Below are 23,787 nucleotides of genomic sequence, written 5' to 3'. Positions count from 1 at the left end.
CAAAAAAGTTTTGTCAGATGTAATGTCTGAAGTATCAAACCATTGTTTATTATGTCAATAAATCAATAAATCAATCTCTGTTATTTTAAGACACTTTCCATAGAGGGCAGGTGTAGACCGTACTCTCTGTTGTGGCCTATTATAATAGACCAGTGTTAATCATCATTAATATTGTATTAAAGACAAACAATAGGCTGTGTATTTCATTAACTTTACTTTTCTTGGTCAAGGCCATGTTAAGACCTACATGAGGGGTGGAGTTCAGAAATGTATTTATTTGTTCTGTAATGTCTGGTAACTTTAAAATTATGATTTATCCAATTAGCATCCAGGTGAATATAAATTAAAGGACAATGTTTTACTGTAATGCACTGTGCAGTCAGCAGTGTAACTGTGTGTGCTGTGGCAATTTGCACAACCATAGATTACTGTTCCAGCTGTAAACCCACTAACAATGCTGTCACAAAAAGGCATTTTGCATGAATATTAATAAAATAATACAACAACATTCCTTTATAGAGAACTTTTTAAAATCAAAGTTAAAAAAAATGCTTTACAAGGACAACAATAATAAAACAAAAATGTAAAACATGCAGGCCATAAAATCACAAGCAAAAGGTAGATTTAGAAATTACAGATATTGTAGACAATAAACAAATTTGAGGTAACTCTTTAAAACATAAAATTATGTGCTGTATTTGTGCTGAATATTCTGGCTTAATCTGAAGTGTGCTTTGGCAAGAAAATTTGAAATACACTGCCCTTAACCACTCATTCCAAATGTAAGTTGTAAAAACAGCATAACTATACATCACTATACATCTTTTGATTGTGTTGACAAGCATCATTCTAAAGCCTAGTTCGCTGCCCATGATCTGGAAATCTGCAGTCTAACAACAGCTTTTACAATGGCAAAAACCTTTATAGGTTTTTTAATATGCTACCTGTCTAACAATGAGCTTTGCAGAGGTATACAGTATTTCACACAGGCTGTGTGTAATACAATAGAATATACACTATGTGAGCACAATGACAGCTGTGTTTACCTTCTATTGGCACAATGCTATGTGGCAACAGGAAGGAGAGAAACAGTAACAGTGCAAATGCTTCATAAGCTAGTTTTCAGCAACAATTACTTTATTCCACTTTGTTGTTCCAAAACAACTGCTTACTTTAATTGCACTTTTCTTTATCATGAAGATGATGTCTAAAGTGGCGCCTGCCTCATCAGGATGTTTATAGTTTGACCTGCTTAGGTACAGCACATTAACTATGTTTTTGACCTACTTGTTTTACTGTGTTTCCATTTACCTGATTCTAAAAAGAGCTGAATGTAATACTTGGAAACATAGTCAAGCTGCATGTGTTAAAAGATGCAGAATCTCCAGAACATTACAAATCAAACGGACAGTCCTACCTTCTTTGTGGGCATCTTTAGCTTCATTAACTCTGCCTCTCGACAGAGAACATGCCATGGAGCGTGGATCTTCACAAAGCAGACTCCTGGAATCTTTGCCTGAGAGACAAAAAATACCCACAGCCCCACCGTTTTATCATGAACATGCTTTAAAAGCATAAAAGAATGAAATATGTGAAAAATCCAAACTCCCTTTCGCACATCCTGCTGAGGTTCACCTGATACACTGTGGTCACTGACATTTTTAAAATGTGCTGGCTACACAGTGCTTTGCCAAAGAAGTTACACACGTGTTTACGCCCGCTATTCATGAAAATTGAGCTCACCTCCTCTGCTCCGTTTCATGTGCCTGCTGGTTTTATGCCAGGTGTGAGAGAAGATTATGTGATTTGTCATCAGTAAGGCTTGAGCCCTGGCCTCTCCAAAACATTGCACCTGGCTTAGCTTAGACTGCGCCCCCCTGTAATCTCTAAATCACCACACAAATAGGTCATAGACACAAACTCTGTAATGTTTGTGTTTGTCCTTACACCCAGGTCTGGAAAACAGGAATCTTCTACATGGTGATGGCAATCTTAGGTCAGTCACAGCAAGTCATTGCTGTTCCTAATTTACTATTTATATGCTGGCATTAGGACATCTTATACATAGGCAAAATATCACTTTACACTTTTACGCGGATGATACTTGGATATATCTAAACTGCAAACCCTGCAAATAGTTTTACAAGAAAGTAACTGTGACCTAAAATGTCTAAGAAATTCACAAGAGGATGTCTCCAGACTTCTGGTAGTTAAACATAGACAAAGCTGAATCCACACCTAAATACCTTTATAAACATTTTAAAACCCCAGAGTTAAAATTTCACAATAAACATTTCTGCAGGATGTTTTTTAACAGCTGGAAGCTCTTCCTATGGCTGTGGATGGAGTTAATAGGATAGCAAATGGAAGTGAACCTGATATCAGTAACAGAATGTTTTTATGTTTTACACTTACATTTAAACAAATCAAACTAAAGGTCAAGAACTAACAATTCATTATTCCTTGTTGATTTTTGTTAAAACTAGCTAAATGTGATGGCAATGTAATGAATGGCCTAGTGCCTGGCACTCTGACTGATTTCTCAGTAATGAGGCCAATTTAACTGGGATCTCTTGTGGTTAGTACACTCAGTATTGACAAGAACCTCACAAAAAACAATAAAAAAAAACACACAAACAATACAAACTATCCCTTTAACTTTAGCACATGCTCTGTCAGCTGTGCATGTCAGACAGGAAGCTGTGTAAAACTCCACTGAGACACCAGATCAGTTACTGCCAGTGATATTCATGTGTGGGTATGTCCTGAGGCTCGCGATATCCCAGCATGCCTCCAGCGTGTCTGATGGGAATAAAAAGAAGCATGCTGAGTATACATAGCATAGTGACTGACTGACTCAGTTTGCCATTTTATTTTCTAACATTACTGAAAGTCTTACTCAACACTTTCAGTAGGGATTATTGAAAGTGTTGAGTATAATGCATTCTAAGAAATCCCCTAAGAGTTCTCAGGTTACATTTCTGTTGTAATGAGTGATCTAATATGTCAGTTCAAACAGAAGATTTGCAACTGCTTCTGACAGGCCGCACTGCAACATTCTGAAAACCAGAGTTTACAACGCTGCTCCTGGAGGAGACGAGGTTATCATTTTGATAATGCGTGACATTAGACTGTACCTTTCTCATCATCATCACTAGTTCCTTTGTCAACATGATGTGGCAGCAAAATTTCACAGAACATATAAACTCAAAAATGCCTTGCTAGCTCAGTCTTGTGCTTCCAGCTGCTGGAGGCTCTGACTCCTGAGGAAAAACAGCCTCTGCCAGAAAGAAGAGAAAATCCCTGAAGAATCTGCACTGTTTCTGTTTCTCCGTGTCACTATGTGCACTGATAGATTGCACTCAATTTATTTAAGGCTGTTTCACTGGTAAATATAATGGAATCTAGAAATATTATGGGCATACTGGCCATTTGGACAAAACCACTATAAAAATAGGGCCTCTGTTCATGCCAAAGCACTTTGTAAACCCTTGTTTTTAAAGGTGCTATACAAGTACACTTACATTATCAGAACTCCTAGATTCTCACAGTGGTGCTGGATGTCAGGCTAATGCTTTTTAAGGCATTACATTATTGCAAAAAGCCTCTCTGAGGTGTTTAGGGCCAAGCACAATAACCCCAGTCTTGCCTGAGTTAAGAGGCAGGAAAGTTCTTGTCATCCACGTTTCCATGTCTCCAAGACATGCTTCCAGATTAAAAAACGGAATTTTATCATCCATCTTCATGGATACATACAGTTGCGTGTCATCAGCATAGCAATGGAAGTCTATGGCATGGTTCCTCATAATGCCACCTAGAGGAAGCATATAAAGGGTGAAAAGAATTGGCCCAAGCACAGAACCTTGACTTTACTACAAACTGAGATCAATCTGAAACATATGATTCAAATTAGCTTCAAGTGGCTCCAGAAATTCTGAGTAATTTTTCAAGTGTCTGTAACAGGATATGATGGTCACTAAGCACTAAGATTGAATAAAACAAGGACAGAGAGAAGACCTCTGTCAGAAGCTAACAGCAGATCATTAGTCACTTTAACTAATGCAGTTTCAGTGCTATGGTGGGCTCTAAATCCTGATTGAAAGTCTTTAAATAGAGTGTTATTTTAAAGAAAGCCACTCAGCTGACTGGCCACTACTTTTTCAAAGATTTTAGTAATCAAAGAAAGATTAGATATGGGCCTATAATTAGCTAAGGTGCCAAATCAAGCATTGACATTTTAAGTAGAGATTTAATTACAGGTACTTTCAAAGACTGTGGCACATATCCTGTCATTAATTACATATTTATCATGTCCAGAATAGGGATGCGCGGTTAATTGGAAAGACGGTTAAATTTGTCAAATTAGCCGGCGTGGGATTTACGAGTCGGCTAAACTAATTAACTCTCATTTTTTATGGACACAGGCTTGAAACCCCGGTCTATAATGCTCTTTCAAACTGTGATGTACCTCCCGCCACTAGATGTTGCTGTAGCCAGTTAATGGCCACTGCCTTCCTGATGTAAATATGAGAAGCTCAGTGGTGGCTTAGCGGTTGGCATGTTGTAGGAATACCGTGGTATGACCATTTTTTTAAAGCAGTAAATGGAAATAAAGTGGTTTGTACGCTGTCTAGGGCTGAACTCACATATACCTACTCAACCGCCGAGAAAACAGGCCACATATCAGAGCAATATATTAATCTGCAAAGAGGAACAAAGGCAGGCAGCGCTAGCTGCTAATGTTAGCCATGCTGTAGAGAACATATCAGGCTAACATCAAACCCGCTGACACAATGACCCTGTGAGGAATTTGACTGTTTTCTAGGAATTTTCTACTCTTTAGACTAGTAGGTTAAATGAAATTTAAATAAGCATTTAGCCAAATAGGGAAATAGACGTTTATGAACATCCATAGTCCAGAATAGTCGTGCTAACAAGAGATAAAACTGTTTAAACCAGCTTGGTTAGGATTGGGTCTAAAAGACAGGTTGATGGTTCAGACGAAGAGATCATTGATCAGAGTTCTTAAAGATTGATTTGGGTGAAACAATCTAGGTGGGTAACTGGTTCTAAAGCTGAGTTTTCTGTACCAGAGCTCAGGGAATCAACATCTGGGTTGGATAAGAACACGTGTTATATGTCTACAATTTCTTTCCGTGATTATGTATTTCAGTTGTACATAAGAGGCCAATAGGAAATAAAATAGCATCAAAATAGATTTGGTTTACCCAAAGAAATCTCCAGGGAGGACCCCTGGCAGCAAAAGCACCCTCGAAAAAGCCTCTCAAAAAGCACCCACATTCCTATCAAGCTGGTGTTAAGTAGAGCTCTTTAGACTTTTGATTTTTCTAAAGACAAATCAGGAAAACACATCATTTTTTCGTCTTATCTAAACATTCTTGTGGCATCTGGTAAATAAAATATCTCTCATTCTTGTTGGAGCTCAGTCTGCTGTGTTGCAAATGTGGTTAACTGACTGCAAACAGAATGCTCTTATTTGTTCATGAAGTGGACAAAGACAATATTTGGAAGTCTGTCTGCAGAGAACAAATGACCCAGGATATAAAACTCACGTCTTCATCTTTCTCCAGATCCAGACCTATGTCTCTTAGTTTCCCTTCAAACTCTTCCCTCTTGAATGCCTTCTCCTCCTGGCCATTGTGGTTTTCTACATGGAGGCCTGTCTCCACGTCCACTGCGGGTGAGTCTCTTGGCTTTTGTGCTTGGTGACGTTTGAGGCGTTCCTCACGGCTTTTAGGGCCACGCCGCAGACTGCGAGCCACGGCATTCTCAGTGAGAAGGTGCGTTGCTGGTCGGATGGAGCGGCCCCCACATGGCTTCTTCACGGGGTACGTGAGGACGTAATCGACACGCCGCTGACCGTCTGAGAAGAAGAGGCCGTGCTGGCAGAGGGTGTTCTCCTCGGGGGTCAGAGCCTTCAGCAGCTGGAAGCACATGAGGACAGACAGAGAACAGGGGCTGGCATTATTCTGGGTTTACAGTTTTCTAAAAGCATTTTATTCTAATCAAGGTTGTTGCTTTTCAGAACATGCAGATGAACATCATTTTGGGTCCTGTTCCTTGGCACCAAGGCTCTGTCTGCATAAATATTTTAATATATCCTAACCAGTGGGTTGAATGAGTATTTCAAAAAGGAAAATAGATATTTTTAAATACACACATTAAAAAAGAAAACACTTTTTCAATGAAATGTTCATTGTAATTTTGAAAGAGGACAGGGAGGACAGACAGGTCCTCCTGTACACTGTCCGACTAAAGCCCTTTCAGGCATGCACTTCTGTTTTTTTTGTTTTGTTTTGTTTTGTTTTTTTTTTGAGAAATTCAGGGCAATCTGCCCCTGACATTTTCCAGAGTTGCTGTTTTACACATCCTGAAAAAGAGGGAGGGGTCCCCGGAGGCAGGAAATGTTGTATAAAGGCTTTGGAAATCCTTTAGTAATAAATTAAAAACAACATATCAAGATAGTGGATGAGGCAGCCAAGAACAAGCCTTTGATGACCATTTTTTCCTACATATATGTGATAGACTATATTTACTGCATCAAGGGAAGAGTGGCAAAGAACATGTTGGCCAGAGGAAAAGTTTGCAAAGCAGCTTCATTACGTGCTCAAAGATCCCGTCAGTCATGCACGGATCACATGACACAAACACCATCATCCTTACCCGCTGAACTAATACCTGCAACATTTACACTTCCTCTCATCCCAACATTTAGCAGACATTTAACTAGGGGACAGACACAAGTCTGTTGAAGGGTTAGATGTTGAACAGTCTGCATTGACACATACAGATAAATTACCTGGGGTCTTGTTCTCCAAGTGGCCTCATATAGTCATCATAAGTGTGCATCAAATGAATGAAAACAGACTTTTGCAAAGTAATGTCAAATACATAAAAAGTCAAATAAGTGACAGACCTTATTCAACAGAGGTCCAGGCAATTGGTTTCACCACCAGAAACAGGTTTGTTGGTATTCCTGGCTACCATTACACTATGAAGACAATAACAACACTCTATGCAACTTAGAGAAAAGGTTATTGAAATTAATAAGTCAAGGGATGGACACAAAAAAGTCAAAGACAATGAACATCCCCTGGACTTCAGTTTAATCCATCATCAAGAAACTGCAGGAGTAAGGCACGTGTAAATCTGCCTAGATAAGGCCATCCTCACAAACTGAGTGACTGTGCAAGAAGGAGAATAGTGAGAGATGCCACATAGACACCTATGACTACTCTGAAGGCATTACAAGCTTCAGCAGCTGAGATATGAAAGATACTGCACACAGCAAATATTGCCCAGGTTTTTCACCAGTCAAAGCTTTTTGAGAGTGGCATTGTTGAAGAAAACTCATATTAAATTTCAACTAGAGTTTTCCAAAAGGCATGTGGGAGACTCCATGATTAAGTGGAAGAAAGTTCTTTGGCCTTATCAGTCCAAAATTGTGAATTTGAGCCATCGGACAAGACGCTATTTTTGGTGGACACCAAACACTGCACATCACCATAAACACACCATCCCCACTGTGAAACACGACGGAGGTAGCATCAAGACTTGAAAAGGGCTGTTCATGCTGATCCCTGTGCAACCTGACAGAGCTTGAGCAATTTTGCAAAGGAGAATAGGCCAAATTTGTTTATATGTTTAATCTAGTCAAATGCAATTTGTAGCAGAAATTTTGAATGTTCTCTCTTTGTGAACTGTCTTGAGAAAATATTGATCACGAATTTGTGCTATGCAAAAAAGACTGATTGACATTGTATGGCTTAGATTTTGGAACAGAATGTAACTTCTTTTAAAGTCTAGGGATTTCTGAAACGATGGATTTTTATCTAAATTTGATGATCATTTCACTGCCCTTTCACAGTAGTCAAAACTTTTACCCCCTTTGCAAATTGTCAGGTAAATTATTTCACCTTCACATATTAGTTTCATGCATAATAAAATAGGAAAATTGTGGCTACCTTCATCATCAGAACTACAGTTTTTATTTTTTACTTTGTGTATCTTTAGCAATTGCAATATTTCTTTGAGTTATGAGTTCTTTTCCAAGTAAAATTTCTGCAGAGTTCAAAAGCCAAAATGGGGATTCAGTCTTACTTCCCTACCACTGAGAAATGATGATAAAATCTGAGGTGTGAAGGGGTTAAACTTGCTATTATATTAGTTCTTCAAATCACATCCTTCTATTGATTAATAATTAAAGCCAAGAGGAGATAACTAAATCTGATCTGAACCTGCAGTCAACATCTCCAATAATCATGGTGTTACTGTGCAATTGGATTAGGTGTCTGTTACATCCAGACTTCCTAAACATGACAGTATTTTAGAGGAGGTGTAATGAATGAATGTTTTCAGGAGCTCCCAGGCAGCTTGGTGCCATAGTACAGGTGGCAGCTGCTACGCCCACAGTGAAGCTTCTGAGTAATTTCTGTAAGATATAAATAGTCTGTGAATTATGAGTTCTGTCATGTCTGCAGCGTATTACAGTGTTTCTTCTCACCGAGGCTATTCATAAAGTCTGGCTGCAGATGAGACAGAAGGTGTCTTCAGATCAAACTACACAGAGAGCACTCACCAGTGTTTAAAGGGATACAGCCCCTATCTTAGATATGTGTGGGGTTGCTTTTGGACAGCTGGGTGTATGTTGGTTCCATTTCTCAGGAAAAACACCTGAATAAGGCTACAAGTTCAGATCTTAAAGAAAAACTCAGGTGTTTTCAAAACTGGGCCTTTATATGGTTTTGGAATAAAAAATGACAATGGATACAAGTTTAAAAAACTGAATTGTTCAAATACATTGCTTCAGCGAGCAGTCTTTAATACAGACTGTAATAGTTACACCACATGCAGGACCTGTGTCTGATCAAATGTGTCCACTGAAAGTGCTTTTTATCTGGGCCAGTGACCGACAGGGTTTTTGCTGCAAGAATGTGATGGAGTCTACAGAAGGAAAAAGTCTCATCCTTGAATCAGTAAAAGTTGTTTCTCTTTAAAGTCGCTAGACTCTACTGGCAGAAGCAGTAGAAAGCAATGACTTAATGCCACAGGAAACAGAAGTTGCTCACAAAAACTTGACAGGTTAGTCCATGTCAATGGTTCTTGACTGGTGGGTTGGGACCCAGAAGTAGGTCACAAATCTAGAGCTGGTTTCAAGTCATGAATGTGTGCCTGGAAAATTGTGTTGAAGAGTCTATAGGCTGTAGAGGCACACAAACATCTATACAAACACAAAAAGTAAGGGAATTTGTGTTTGGCGGAGTACTTTTTGTAACAATGCTTCTTGGCAATAACTCTTTAACCATTCGAAAGCCTGTTATTTCCCTCTTAAAGCTGTACTAAGCAACTTATTTTTAGCGTCGTATGCCCACAAAAACAACACAACCCGTCAGGGTCTTGTTATTAAAGCCATCTAACAGAATAACACACTTTTGCAACACCTCCTTGAGCTGCACTCTCACTTGAGGAAAGCCAGCAAGAGACAAAGCTTCAGCCAGTGAGGAGGCTAGCACTCGCAGCCAATCATGGCTCAGGTCAGAGGGAGTAGGCACTTCTGCCTCTCAGCTCAGTAAGAAGTTGGTACAATGGCGACGTTACCAGCGGTGTTCAGTCCTATGTAGAATTTGTTCATGCTGAGATGAAGTGTTTGCCTGTAATCCAGCCATTGATTTCAGTGGAAAAGCAGAGCAAAATCCCTCCACGAGAGCTTTGCCACCGTCAGTATTCAATTCAGCGGACGTGCACATCTGCGAGGAGGTATGTGAGACGGGGGCAAAGCTACAGAGCTCAAACAGGGAGAAGAACAGGAGGGGGTGTAGATTTGATTCTACATGGCTCTCATCAAATGTTATATACTCAAGCTTCAAATAGAGTGGTGCAGTCGTGACATAATTTTGTAGGCAAACCCGAAAGTTAGCGTTACATGGGTTCCCTTGGTGCCGAGCCTATACGATTTTTCAATGGGTTTTTGGATTGTTGCTGAAAATAAGCTCTGTGTCCAATAAAAGTTTGTGAAACTTTCACGTTTTGTTCATAGAGATAATTTCCATAAACTGATAATACAAGCATCATATCTGGTTCGTTAATCCAGCTGTTGAAAGTAAAAAGCTAATGTCATGTTATATTGAACTACAACACAGTCATCACACACAGATACAACTGAACGGCTCAGTTGCTGCTCTTCAGATGATGACGTATGTAGTCCTTGTTAGCTATCTTTTAGCAACTGCCTTTATTAAGATGTGAAAAGATACACAATTCAAAGGTGGGGCACGTTTCAGATGTATTTTATGTCGTAGGATAAAACATGAAAACCTCTTAAGCTTGTGTTCATCACAGACCTTATTTTAGGCATTTAACTGAAAACACATTCAAAATTCCCATAGACTTTCAGATGAGGGAACCAGAAGTGCTAAAATGCTAACTTACTTCTGCGTTTTAGGACTCATTCCTGCACCACTCTATTGTGCCATGTTTGTAAGGAACATGCCTTTGCTGAGTTGAGCTGAGTTGGTTGCATCCAAGAAAATTCTCCTCTGCTAATGCCAAACAGCTTATTTTGTTGTTGACTATGATACCAAACAGATACCAAATCATTTTCAAAATGCACTGAGGTGCATCCACACAAAGAACTAAAAATTACCACTTGGAATTTGAAAACCCAAAACAGGTATAAACTCTGCTGATGCATTGTAGAAACAGACTGCTCCATTCACCTCAACTGATTATCATACAAAAGTGGAAAATCGGGCCAAATCTAGATTGTAAAAGGTCAGATTTCAGTGACCTGTGCATTTCAAACCAATGCGAATGCAGATCTGAATTAACAAGACTAGGTAAAAACCTAGTACATAGCTGACCGCAACTATCTGGGATGCCTGTTGAAATGCCTGACTGGCAGAGTGATTTTGTCATTACCGTTATTTTTGTGTGCCAGATTTATTGTGGCAACTTCAACGTATAGCTACATGCTGTCCTCTCTCTCTCTGTCTCTCCCCTAATAAAGCTCTTCTCTGTGTACATATGAAACACTTGAGACATGTGTCAGACTTCACTTACAGAGACAGAGTCACTGGAGATTAAGGTTTTTGTTGTCAGATATAAGTCTTTAATAGTAGAAAGTTTATACTAACAATAAAACACTAACTGCTAATGAACTGTTTATTATAACAAAAAGAAAAACAGCAGGTTTCATGAACATTTGTAATTCTCCTAATACGAGTGTGTAAGGGTCTTTATATGTGTAACATTGAGCTGAATTTCTATTTTAGTGTTCCTATTGTTTTTATATCCGTCAATTATCTATAGACAGCACATTTATTATGTTCCCTGCAAATAAAGACATGCTAAACGTTTCATTAGTGTTCTCTTAACGACGCAAATGCAGAGATTTTAACATTTATTTGTTCCCCATAATCATATAGTATTAAGGGAATATTTACCTATATTGACCATATTTTCCAAATATATTTTAACATAACACACACCCCTGGCTCATGCGGGTGACACAGACACACACAGCTGGAGCACACACAGACAGCGCTGACGCGCTGGTCCTCCGTGGTCAGAGAGGAGCTTTAGAGGAGCAAGTCCTCAAATATTCTGAAATTTTTTCCCTCCACAGACAGAAGCCTTGAGTCTACACTTCTTACATGTTAGTGTGCATTTCAGTGTAGCTGTGTGCATGAACGTCGTGTTTGTGTGTCATTGTTATACAGCATGAAAGAAGGCGAGGGGAGCAGCTGATGTTGTAGCGTCATAGACGCACAAATGGTCAAAGAGAAAGGGATGATAGGAGAAAGAGTGACAGGGGGACAGGAGATCATGATGGAAAAACTAAAAAACGAAGGTTGTGCAGGAGTCTCAAATCACGAGTCCGAATCAAGTGCAAGAACAGCGGGCCAGTTTGGAGTAAACAGCAGCGGTCCTACAGCAACACCCAAGCTAACAGCTAACACCAGACAATACTGGACAAGCCCACCGCCATGATCGGACAGCCATGCCATAACAGACTGGGATTAGGACAAGAACATTTTTTCTGTCACAGAAAGCGTTCAGTGATTCTCTCTGTGCTTGTTTGGATTTAGACACGTCTGGTTCAGACAAGAGTGACGCTTTGGCTCAGTGCAAGCTAATGACAGGCCTGCTAGAGTCATAAACTGGGACACAACAACTCATTAGCTGTTTACAACAGCTAACCATTTCCCCGTAACTATCACATACCAAAGCGTGGTGGCAGAAGAGTGACAACATCATTTTCTGTCGCAGAAAGCAATTCTAGGTCATAGTGTCTCTGAAGAAGTACCTCCAACAACCAATGAGAGCGTCACAGCCTGATCATACGTACTTTCATCACTCACAACCATAAACACGACTTTAACTTACTTCCAGCCAGGATTTCATCCTGAGTCTTTCCCATGTTTTATGATTTTTCTTCACCTGTAACACATGCCAGGGCAGCCTGTTGTGGAGGGACAGCAAGAGGATATCGGCTAGGATATGCATCTCACAATTATGACTTACTTATGATTGTGACTTTTTAATCTGCTATTTTGATCTTTTTACTTCATAATGTGGACTTTTTTCACATTTTGACCTTTTAGGTTGTCATATTTTGACCTTTTAAGGTCATTATTTTGTATTTCAACTCACTTTTTTTTACCTTTTTAATACAAAACTTTGACTTTTAATTACAAATTTTAACCTTTTAGACTCACAATTTAAAGTTTTAAACATTTTTTAAATCCATGATTTATAATTTTATCCCACATTTTGACCTTTAAAGCATGAATGCGACTTTCTATTTAATATACAGTATTTGCCCTTTAAAAACATTATTTTGACATTTAATTTTGTGTTTTGACTTTTTGAACTAACAAGTTTGACTTCTTATCTCAGGTTTTCAGCATTTTAACTTTTCATTATGACTTTTTTTTATTCTGAGAAAAACTTATCATCAGTACTTACTTTTAATAATGTATCACTGGTGAAAATGAAGTTCACAGTTTATGGTTTGATGTTGATCCTGGCTGTCAGGTTAGACCTAAATTCAGAATCCAGGCCCTGCTGTGATTGAGTTTGACACCCTTGGTCTACAGGGTGTATGAATGGAATAATACATTAATGATGGATGCTCAGTGAATGAGTATAGTGGAAATGGATGAGTTTGACTTCTTGTGCTTTGAGTGGTTAGAAAACAAAACACATAGAAGTACATTTCATTTATCACTGTGTTAGCTCCAAAGAGACCATTCAAGCACCCAAGTCTCATAATACTGTAAAACATTCTGATGTGAGGCTGCAACAGCTCCCTGACACCACTGTGTAAAATCATTCTTTAGTTAATAGAGTCTGATGGTTTTGAAGGGAGCACAAGAAAATGCTTTATCTTATTTTGAAATTGAAATCTGACCTGAAATAAAAGTCACCTTCTGCAGGGATCTTTTCTGTAACTTTAAAAGAAACAGTCTGAGCCCGTCAGTGATGAAATAACACTTTTACTGGATGTATTTGATGTTATTGTTTTAGTAGCAGGCACTATGGCCTGTGTCTGCTGCTAGATCAAGCTTCCTACCAAAATTAATAAATTCTGAATTCTTGTCTAGGGTTTCAGAGCGAAAAAAATTCTTTGCACATCTGTGTTAGATGGCAGATGCATAGAAGGGGCAACGTGTCCATCAAAAACAAACAGACTGACTCCAGAATGCAGAAATACCACAGTCTGAATGGAGTCAAAACAGACAGATTAAACCTTGTTTTGTAGTCATGTGACTACTCAAAGTGTTTTTTTACACCACAAATCACACTTACCCTTATAATCCTCATTAACACATTGATGGAGAAGGCTACTATGTAGAGTGGCCCTCAGCAGTGACTCATCCCACTCATATACATTCACACAGCACTGATGCTACAGTAGAGCCTCTAGGGGTCAAGTGTCTTACCAAGAACTCATCAACATATGAGTACAAGAGCTGGGGATCAAACTCCTGACCTTCCGGATGGAGATGGACTCTACTGAGTCACAGCTGCCCAGTCACAGATCCAGTAAACTATCACATGTTGATAACTGAGTACTTAATCATCCAGAAAAACAGAGATGTCCAAGTAAGTAAGTAACAGTCTGGTTGTTAATGCTTTAACTCTTGTTTTACATTTCAAGCTGCAGTTTTAGACTTTAAACAAGGCACAGAAAAGGGACTTTTACCATCCTATTCATTTTTGATAACCATAATACCTTCAGGCTATCTCAATATACCTGATAAAATGGCTGTCCCCTGAGGCAGTTTTGTTGTAAATACATGACAGTAGATTATGAGAGGGGCCATTCATGGCTAAAGGTCAGAGGAGGGGACAAGTAGGGACCAGGATTAAAAAAAGAGAATAGATGCAACAAACAAGGATCTGGGCCTCTGTAAGTGCCGTGTTTACCACTGAAACCATTCCACGTGTATGTCACGTGTTTGTAAGTGAAAATAGAAATGTTATTTGGGAAGCCTAATAACATCTGTCAGCTGTCAGGCACAGTGCTAAGATCACAAGTAGAAGAAACTGATCATGGAGACACTCACACGTTACACCTGCTACTGGAGGAGATTCCTCTGCAAATACCAGATACCACAGTCAAAGGAATCAAAGGGGTTAGAATGGGTCAGGGTTCATACGCCATGCTTTTCTATGTCATTAGTAGAGGCTTAACTTAACACAGCCCCAGAAAAATCTCTATATTCGCCTATTTATCTGACTTAATCATTTTAACGTAAATACTGAAGCTTTTTTTTCTTTTTCAAGCTTTTTTTTTTAAGTCAAAGGCCTAAATGAGAAAAAAAAACATTTTGAAAAGAGGTTGCCTGTTCTCTTTTGAAGCTTGCTGCTAAATTACGCTACCTGCTGAGCTCTGACAGACCACATTCCCTACCTCATGTTCCTGTGACATCATGTTCATGTTCAGGGCGAAACTCAAATAACATTATCATGTCTCACTGTTATGTTACAGGCTACTCAAGAAATGTTAAAACCTTGATCTTTTTTATGATTTTATAAATTTTCTGATTGAAAGGGGACACAATGACAATGGATGCTGAAAATACAGAGAGATCAGAGCACATTTCAACTTAAAATATTTGTTTACTTATTTAGCTATCATCATATCTAAGCCAATATTAGCATTCAGCAATACACTTCCTGTGTGCCTTTTACATTTGATGATCCCAAACATAAAAGAAAAGGCTCATTTTGTATTCATTAACATATTTATTTGAGCCTGGGATAAAACATCAATTAATATCTACTGTATCTAACATCTATCTTCTACTGATACACATATTTTCTATTGAATACATGATAATCTAACATAAACATTAACCAGTAAGTTTAAAATTGGAAATTTAAAGTTTACCTGACTACCCACCTGAAATTTAACAGTGCAACGTGATAACATTTGCACTTCCCACACTGAGTGTGAAGTTACAGGAATATGACTGATGTGAAAATATCAGCAACCACTCTAGCGGTGAGAGTCTAACAAAATGTCTAAGCATTGTCTGAATAATAGGATATAGTAATTATTTACAGTTTTCAGTAACATGACTGATGCAGAAACCTGGAGGGCAAAAAGAGTTTACGACAGTAGCGGCTATAATTGACAACTATGTAGAGCTGCAGCACAAGGCATTTCAATTTTTTCATCTCCACATTTACATCACCTGAAAACCACAGAAAAACTCATACATCCATTCAAACCATGAGGTTCTTGTCAATTTCAGTATGAATTTCATGACAGCAAAATGTCACATGAAAAATTGAACTCAGCGAAAGTTCAAGCAGGAAGACTGTTTCTACTTATTCATTAATCACCACTCTCATATCTCTCTCTTCCTTGTCTCTTCCTGCTCTGATGATCAGCTGATTTGGGGTGTTTGCTCTCTTAGGTGCTAAGCTAATCAGATTCTGCCACAATCTCATTGTCCAACCATCATACACCTGCCATTTTATTAATCTGTTGTCCTCTTTTTCACAGTCAACCTGTCGTTTCAGTGTGGACACTGCAACCCTCCTCCACCCCAGCCACCTCCATTCAGGTCATCAGCATCTAGTCCAGATCCTCACAGGTCCTCTGCTTGCCTCATCCTGCATACCTCAATCTCCTCCCACAAGCCACCTCATTGGTGTACTGGTCCACTTTCTCAAAGGTGTACTCCTCATCTGATCCTGCATCCCTCATCAACACCAAGACTAGCGTCTAGACTCCAGGGGGTATCCTACTCCAGTCGTTTGCTTCACTACTGCTAGAAGTACATGAAGACATCACGGTGGAGTCTAAATGCCAAAGACGTTGCACATTACTCTTTCATCAAAATGTGTAAAATTATTTATTTCTAAACTTGTATAAAGTCTCTCCTGACTGAACTGTTGCATGTGATGTTCCAATCTGTCCAGCCTGGTGAGTAAAAGGTGTATGTTACTTACTGGATGGTAGTGTTAAATAAACACTCCTGTTTACAATTTCTCTGAGGTACTTTGTGTAGTGCACATTTTGTAAACAGAAAGTTTATAAAGCGTGACAAACCTGATACCTGACAAATAAATTTTCATAGCAACATATCATTTACGACAGAACTACTGAATCGGCTAATAATTAATCTAGAAAACACCAGTATCAAACAGAACTCTGTTTACTGGTGTTGTCCAGCTGAACCAGATGTTAAAGACAGAGACAGTCCTCACAGTCCACACTTTGTATAGTCTGATGAGCAAAGAGGGATTGATGCCATAATAGTGACGTGTCTGCAAATGGTTTAGGTCTTTCCCCTGACAGCATTTTATGCCTCAGTATTTATACATACTGTATATAGATTATATAGATATCTAAGGTGCATAGCAGTAATTTTTCATAGGTAACTGAGTTAAATCTTCCTTTTTTAAACTCTGTCTTTTGCCTGCTCCCGTTTGAAACAGTCATATCTTTGTTACTATAAGCTGTGTACATCAGCTTCTTTGGTCACTGACTGTTTTAACACCAACTGCACTGACTGCTAAAACACAAACTGGCCAGGGAGTTTCGTACGGCCCTGATAGTTATGCCTGATTTACACAAAGGTCTATTTCCTCATAGATTCTGTTCTAAATTAAAAGTATCTTTGAAATTAGGAAACACTGATGAATTATTCAAGAATCCATTATTTTTTTGGTGTCCAAAGGATCAAATCTGTTTGAATGTTCATGAAAGCATCTTTGGGTCCCTTTCTTCCTTCCTGTTGTAATGCAGCTCTTGTTTTATGAGCTCTCAGCTTCCCAGACCACCAAAGAAGAGCCATGCATTTACTACAGTGTGAATTCCTCTGTGAATGAGCTAAATTGACTGTGTTGTGATCTTGGTCTTGATTTAGAGAGCTGTAATGGAGTATGGTCAAAGGTCAACAGTGTTTAAGGGAAAAGTTATGGTAAAGATTCTTCTTCAAACAGATTTATTATCAAATAAAAATAAATATTAATCATGAATGATCAAGACCTAAAATACAATGATCTATAGTTTTTGTTTTGTCTTATTTTGACATGAACACAGCTGGGACATGTTTATGAATAAAACAAAACAATATTGATACAAATTTGATATAAAACTCTCTTCATGATGGGTGGATGAGAAAAATTATGATAACATAAAAAAACATATTCTCTTCTGTCACATTCATTTCAGTCTAATCACAACAACATAAGTCATAATGGGTATTTCTCAGCCTCGGAGAATAAACTACCCAACGTACACTTGACAAGCAGCCGTTATCATTGTTCACTATCAGAGGTAAATCAAAGAGCACAAACATCTTTCCCACCAATAAAAGCTTATGGTGTTTTTCTTTATTCTTCTTTTTATAAAGAAATCCCTCCCTGATAAAACTGCCACTGTTATGCTATCCAAGCCAATCGCTCTATTGGCACGGTATTGACCAGCTTGCAGTCCAACTAAACTCCACCCATAACTACTGCAAACTTGTACCAGGGTTGTTTGGGAGAAGAGCAAAAATATATTTTCTACAAAGAAAAGCAGTTCTGATTATAACTACCACTTTGGCAACATATGAACCAATTGCTGGTCACCATCGTTAACAGGCTTGTGGTAAACTACACCCATAGATACCACCTAATTCTCCTTAAATGAGGCTGTTTGATCCGTCTGTCCTCAGGTCATTTCTAAACCAGAACGGTATGGTCTGCTTTAAACTAAATCTGGTCCATTTCCCCTGATAGTCCGGTTTGGTTCGAAAGCTCATTTCAAAGTCTGGTGTGTACCACTCAAGTGAACTCTGGTCTGCTTAAAAACGATGGGTCTCGAATCACTTTTAAACAAACCCTGGTGCAGTTTGTCTGAGGTGTGAAAGCAAAGCCGACCAACATGTGAACCAAAGGCAGGAACTGGTATAAAATGTAATGACTTATGGATATATATGTGGTTTAATACATTGAAATACATGTCGATACCTTCCGCGGTGTCTGTGCAACCACTCTCATTTTGGCTGGCCTTTTTCCTCAGTATCGGGTCATTCAACTGATGCAGAGAACATTCTTGACATCTCGCTGCCTTGCTTGCTGCTCAAATTGGGCACCTTCTTGTGATTCACAGATATACTTACACCTGAGCAAAACCAGTAATCCCAGGACAGCATGAATTTGGTGTTTTTATTTATGTGGTGAAAACATCAGCAAAAGGAGATGAATGCTGGTTTTCTGTTCTGGCCAACAGATTTGCCGTTTTTGTATTCTTCTACGTCTTCTTTTCTTCATTGCTTTTTAATTTGAGCTGACAGCGCAACAAACAAGCGGGGTTTAAATGACTCAAAATTTTCCAGACAGTTTGGTTCATTAGTAACCTGACAGACATTCATCTGGGAAAGCTCTCATAGACAGCATTTGGGAAGGGCAGGATTTCTCAAAAGATTCTTGGAAGGTGGCTGGATGAATGTTCTGTCTGTCACATAACTGATGGGCAAATCACAGCAACAAGACAGATAATGTAATGAAACAGCCGCTTTTCCACAGCTGCTTTTAAGCGAATTGTTTCAGTGGTATACAATGGCTTACAGTACAACTCCACCAACCCCTAACAATCACAAACTCATGCTGAGGCAGGTCAGGAGAAGAGTGAAAACATCTTTTCCGTCATGAAGAACTTTCAATGTGGCTCTATGCTCTTGTTTTAATATAGAAATGTGACCCAGTTCTGATAAAAACTGCCCCTATATGAGAGCTAAATCCAAGCTAATCACTCCACCATTGTATAGAAAGACAAAGTCCAAAGACACCCCCCCCCCCGGCTCTCGCAAAACATATCCTCCATCATGAACAGCTTCAATGATGTTATTTGCTCTTTTCTAATAAAGAAATCACAGTGGCAGAAGACACTGCAGCTAATGGATCTGAGTCCAACTAAACCCCGCCCTTAGCTACTGCCTTGTTCTCCTGAAATGAAACTGATTGGTTCAAACAGTGTTGGGTTCTGCACAAGTGGTGTGGATTGGAGCTTTTCAAGATGGACTTGCCTGATGAAAGAATAGAGGCTGTCAAATCTATCTGCTTTGCAAGGTTAATTCATCTGAACACATGCAATGGGAAAGCCAAACAAACCACAGTAAAGTGCAACAATGCCTCAAGTTCAGTCCCAAATCGGACCGAGACTCCAGACTACTGAGTTTGAAAACAATTTTTGTAAATCTGGGGCTTGCTTTTGAAAAAGTTTTCATATATATATATTTTTTCATTTCTTACCTTTAGCTTGGCTTGTTAAAAAGCCAAGCTTTTAACATTATATTTTTTTAACATATTTTTTATGTTAAAAAAATATAATGGTTTTAGGAAAGACATCATCACACTACAAGTCAATCAGTTTTATTGACCATTTTCATTATTCAACTTAGGGTTTATCTTTAATGTATTTTAAGACTCCTTCTCTCAGGAAGCAAATGATTTGTTTTTGTCCTACAACCATTTACATCAAAGATACAGTAATCTTGTGCTCAATTTTTATTTTGTTTTCAGGTAAAACTATGTAGTTGTGGTTTGGGGCAAGATGGCATCCAATGGAAACATCCACTTTACATGTTTAGGATAATCTTGTTACATTGTAAAGAAACTACTCTGTATGGAAGACTACAAAGGACATCAATCCCCCAAACAGATTTTTTTTTACTGTTTCACTGTGATAATAACTACATTTGATTGTTTGCTTAAGATCCCAGCTTCTTTCATTGGAATATCAGGATAGCTATGCTTGTTGTCCAGTGAGACTGAGTTATTTTAGTCGTTTTCTCACTGTCTTGAGAAATGAATTTGTCATCATGGGAAAACTGTTATTTTTATCCTGAGATGAATATTTCAAGATCTCATGAAAACATCTGAAATGTGGTCATTCTCACCAGAATTTGGAGGATAATAAAATGTATGAATGTCTATTTAGTGCTTACGTAAGTTTAAACATGAAACCACACGAGTTTATTTAGTATAAGGAAGGTTAAAGAGGCTCTTGAATAATGTGTCACCAGTGTTAATTTTGTCGACTAAAACTATGGCTAAAAATGTTTATTGACAGCCTTTTTTTCCATGACAACAACTTGACTAAAACCAACAAAATTAGATCTGTGATGACTAAAGCTGACAAAAACTATGTTTAGTTTTCATCAAGATGACTAAAACCAGACTAAAATGTAATGTAGTTTCAGTCGGACATTCAAAATCCATGATATTTCTCCAGTGTGGGTAAAGCTGACAAAAAACAATGCATCTGTAGCTATTCTGCCTCTTAGATGTAGAAAGAAGAGACCTCAGGTTTAGCAGAGTGCAGAGAACACACTACAGTGATTTGGTACCAGATTTAGACAAGAAAATGAATGTGTGAACTGAAAGTAAAGACTAAAATGTATGGACTTTTTATGGACTAAAACTAGACTAAAATGTTTAGAGTTATTGTCAACTAAAACTAGACTAAAACTAAAAAGGGTAGAAATGACTAGGATATGACTCAGACTAAAATGCATTTAATTTGAAGACTAAAACTAAGACTAAAATTATAAATAGCTGACAAAATTAACAGTGTGTCACTTGTAGTACTACTGCAAACATGCTGTATGCATGTGTTGGACAAAGTGAATCTTCCTCTACATTCATTGCTCAGATCACAGTATATTTCTCCTACTGCTTGTAACAGGTATCCACAGATAGTCCCTTGTGTCTACAACTCTATCTAACCAGACTTTAGTCACTGGCTCTGTCTATTATACTGTCTTTTCTGTGTTTCATGGAATCTCACCTTAAACTTGCCGTGAAAGATGACATCTTGCAGAAAATGAGGAGCCTGTTGCTCAGGCTCCGAGGTCGGAGTGAGGTCCACTCCCACCTCTGTTTCCTCTGTCATTGTCCAGTCCCAGCAGGTAAAACAGCAGAGACAAACTGATGAGGTGAAGAACTGCTTCCAGATAGAGTAGTCCGATGTGCGCTCTTCCTCTCTCTACATCTGTGTCTTCTGTTTGAAATGCCTCATTATGTGACAGTGTCTCCTTCCTCTCTTCTTCTTGTCTTATTTTCCTGTGATTTGCCACTGTCTTGTGCCTTTTCTCATCTCCCTTTAAAGCTCAGCGTGTTTCTGTCTCCGTGTGGAGTCGCTGAAGTGAGCCTGCAGCCTTGTTACTTGAGAAGCCGTCTGTGAGCCAAGATCTAAACTTAGACAACGATAAAACTCTGATGAACACAAGGTGCCCTCCCTTACTCTGTCTGTCTCTACGCCGCTGTAATCACTACAAGATCAACCACCCCAATACACACCCAACATTTCTCTCTCCCGCTTTCTCCCGCCCTCGCTCTGCCAGAGGCCGCAGATCAGAGCAAGGTCAAAGTTGATGCATTAGGCATGTCAAAGAAATGACAACAGAGCTCGGCTTACGGACTGAAAACATTCCAAACAGCATTCTCATGTGTCAGAAGAAGCCTGGATGTGTGTGTTTAATTCTGTGTGTACACTACATGATATCAGGCTGCGGACTGAATTAATTAATGGTCTGCTCTGAACACTCTCTATGATCCTGTACATACACCAGAGGCGCCAATATGACGTTTTGAAAACTATCCTTATCGGAGGAACTTGGCTCTGGAGTCTCTGATGGCTGTGAAATCTCCACTGGTCACATAGGGACGAGAGCAAGGGAGGGCAGGGCAGTTTTATTTTTATAGCACATTTAAACTCGGTCTGTTTAAAGGATTTTATGGAGGTTCCTCGGATGATGTATCCACACGACCAGACAGGAGTCATGACCATGCCATTTTGATGTCACAGTGAGGTTAATCTTTGACATCTAAGCCCATAAATGTCATCTCTAAATCATTTTACAGTTTGAGTATTTTGTGTAGGAGTGTTTTCTCAGCATAAATTCTTGAGTGATAGCCAACTACAATTTTTGAGAAACTGGAACAACTGACACATTGTTAGAAATGTTTCCTTTAGTAAATGTAGACGTTTGTGTCAGACTTTCTGCTACAGTAACCATTCATAAAACAGCAGAATAAAACAGCATCAACGATTCAACTGAAGGAACATATCAGTCAGGACCACTTTGTCAAGAAAAACACACATGATTTGCAGCTGTAAACATTTATATTTTTTGCGGTTATTAACAAGCACTGATTGCTGTTGTTTATGTTTGGTGGTGAGGCTGTTTTGGGATCCCCCTGCCCTTCCACAAGCCAATGTGGAAGGCATCAAGCAGAGACCGCACATGTTCCTTCTGAATGAATGAATGAATGAAAGAAATTTTATTTCGGTTCACTTGCACAACTAAAGCAGTTCACGGGGGTCAAGGTGCAAAATCTAAGTTTCCGAGCAAACCAAAAGGGTGTAGGAAGAAGCTAAAGCTTATTAACGCCTACCCCTCTTATTTTACAAACAACAGAACCATCACAGAGATAAGTGCATGGCAAGAACAATGCAGAAGCATTGTTGTTCTTTACATCCATTAGTACATTCATTAGTCAATTAAGGCATAATGACATATTCATATTAACTTACATTATTCACTGTGTATTTCAAAACCAACTGACCTTTATACAGTTTTTTCAGCCTTACCAATGTACTGCATGTTTTTACAATATCTGAAGAAGAATTCCACAAATTCACCCCTCTAACTGACAGACAGTGAGATTTGACATTTGTGCGTATCTTTGGTTTCTGAAAAATAAATGTTCCTCTCAGATTGTATTGACTGTCTCTCAGTATAAACAACTTCTGGATACATTCTGGTAATTGTCCAGTTTTAGCTTTATACATTGTTTGTATTGTATTATATTCGACTAAGTCTGGAAATTTTAGCATGTTTAGTTGCAAGAATAGGGGATTGGTTGGTTCACGATAGGGTTTTTTACTTATAATACATATGGCTTTTTTTTTTGTAACAGAAAAATAGAGTTTGTATTTGTTTTATAAGTGTTTCCCCACACCTCTACACAGTATGTCATGTATGGGACAATGAGTGAGTCTTCCTATGTTGATAAGGAAAGCCTGAAGCAGGGAGAAAAGCAGCAACCCCCCCTCCCCAAAGCAGAGCAGGCATCAGTGACAACAGAGTGGCACTGATTAAGTCAGAAGCAGAATGCAGAAGGAGCTGGGGTGGAGGATGATTGCAAGAAGAGGTTGCAGAAGGAGCAGGAAAGCATGGCCAGGCTGGATCAGTTTAAATCCGGCAGCATGAATGTGATTAGCCAATAGTGTGCTTAGGGTGAACAGCTGGC

General features: G+C 38.8%; 1 protein-coding gene across 3 annotated transcripts in view; it reads right to left on the bottom strand.

The window, feature by feature from the left end:
• The window catches only part of LOC121515030 (anoctamin-1-like), a 43,234-nt gene extending 21,445 nt beyond the window's left edge, over nt 1-21,789 (bottom strand). For all 3 annotated transcript variants that reach the window (XR_005992350.1, XM_041795578.1, XM_041795579.1), the window contains exons 1-3: nt 21,320-21,789; nt 5,574-5,945; nt 1,418-1,516 (exon numbers count right to left, since the gene is read on the bottom strand). Coding sequence is in view for 2 of the 3 variants with exons in the window: in XM_041795578.1 (XP_041651512.1) it covers nt 1,418-1,516; nt 5,574-5,945; nt 21,320-21,424 (576 nt within the window). In the remaining variant the exon portion in view is untranslated. The remainder of the gene's footprint in view (nt 1-1,417; nt 1,517-5,573; nt 5,946-21,319) is intronic.
• Nucleotides 21,790-23,787: the final 1,998 nt, after the last annotated feature.

This window comes from Cheilinus undulatus, linkage group 9 (genome assembly GCF_018320785.1).
Source record: "Cheilinus undulatus linkage group 9, ASM1832078v1, whole genome shotgun sequence".
NCBI lineage: Eukaryota > Metazoa > Chordata > Actinopteri > Labriformes > Labridae > Cheilinus > Cheilinus undulatus.
The sequence above is the reverse complement of the archived record's forward strand: the minus strand, read 5'-3'. Positions and strand labels throughout refer to the sequence as shown.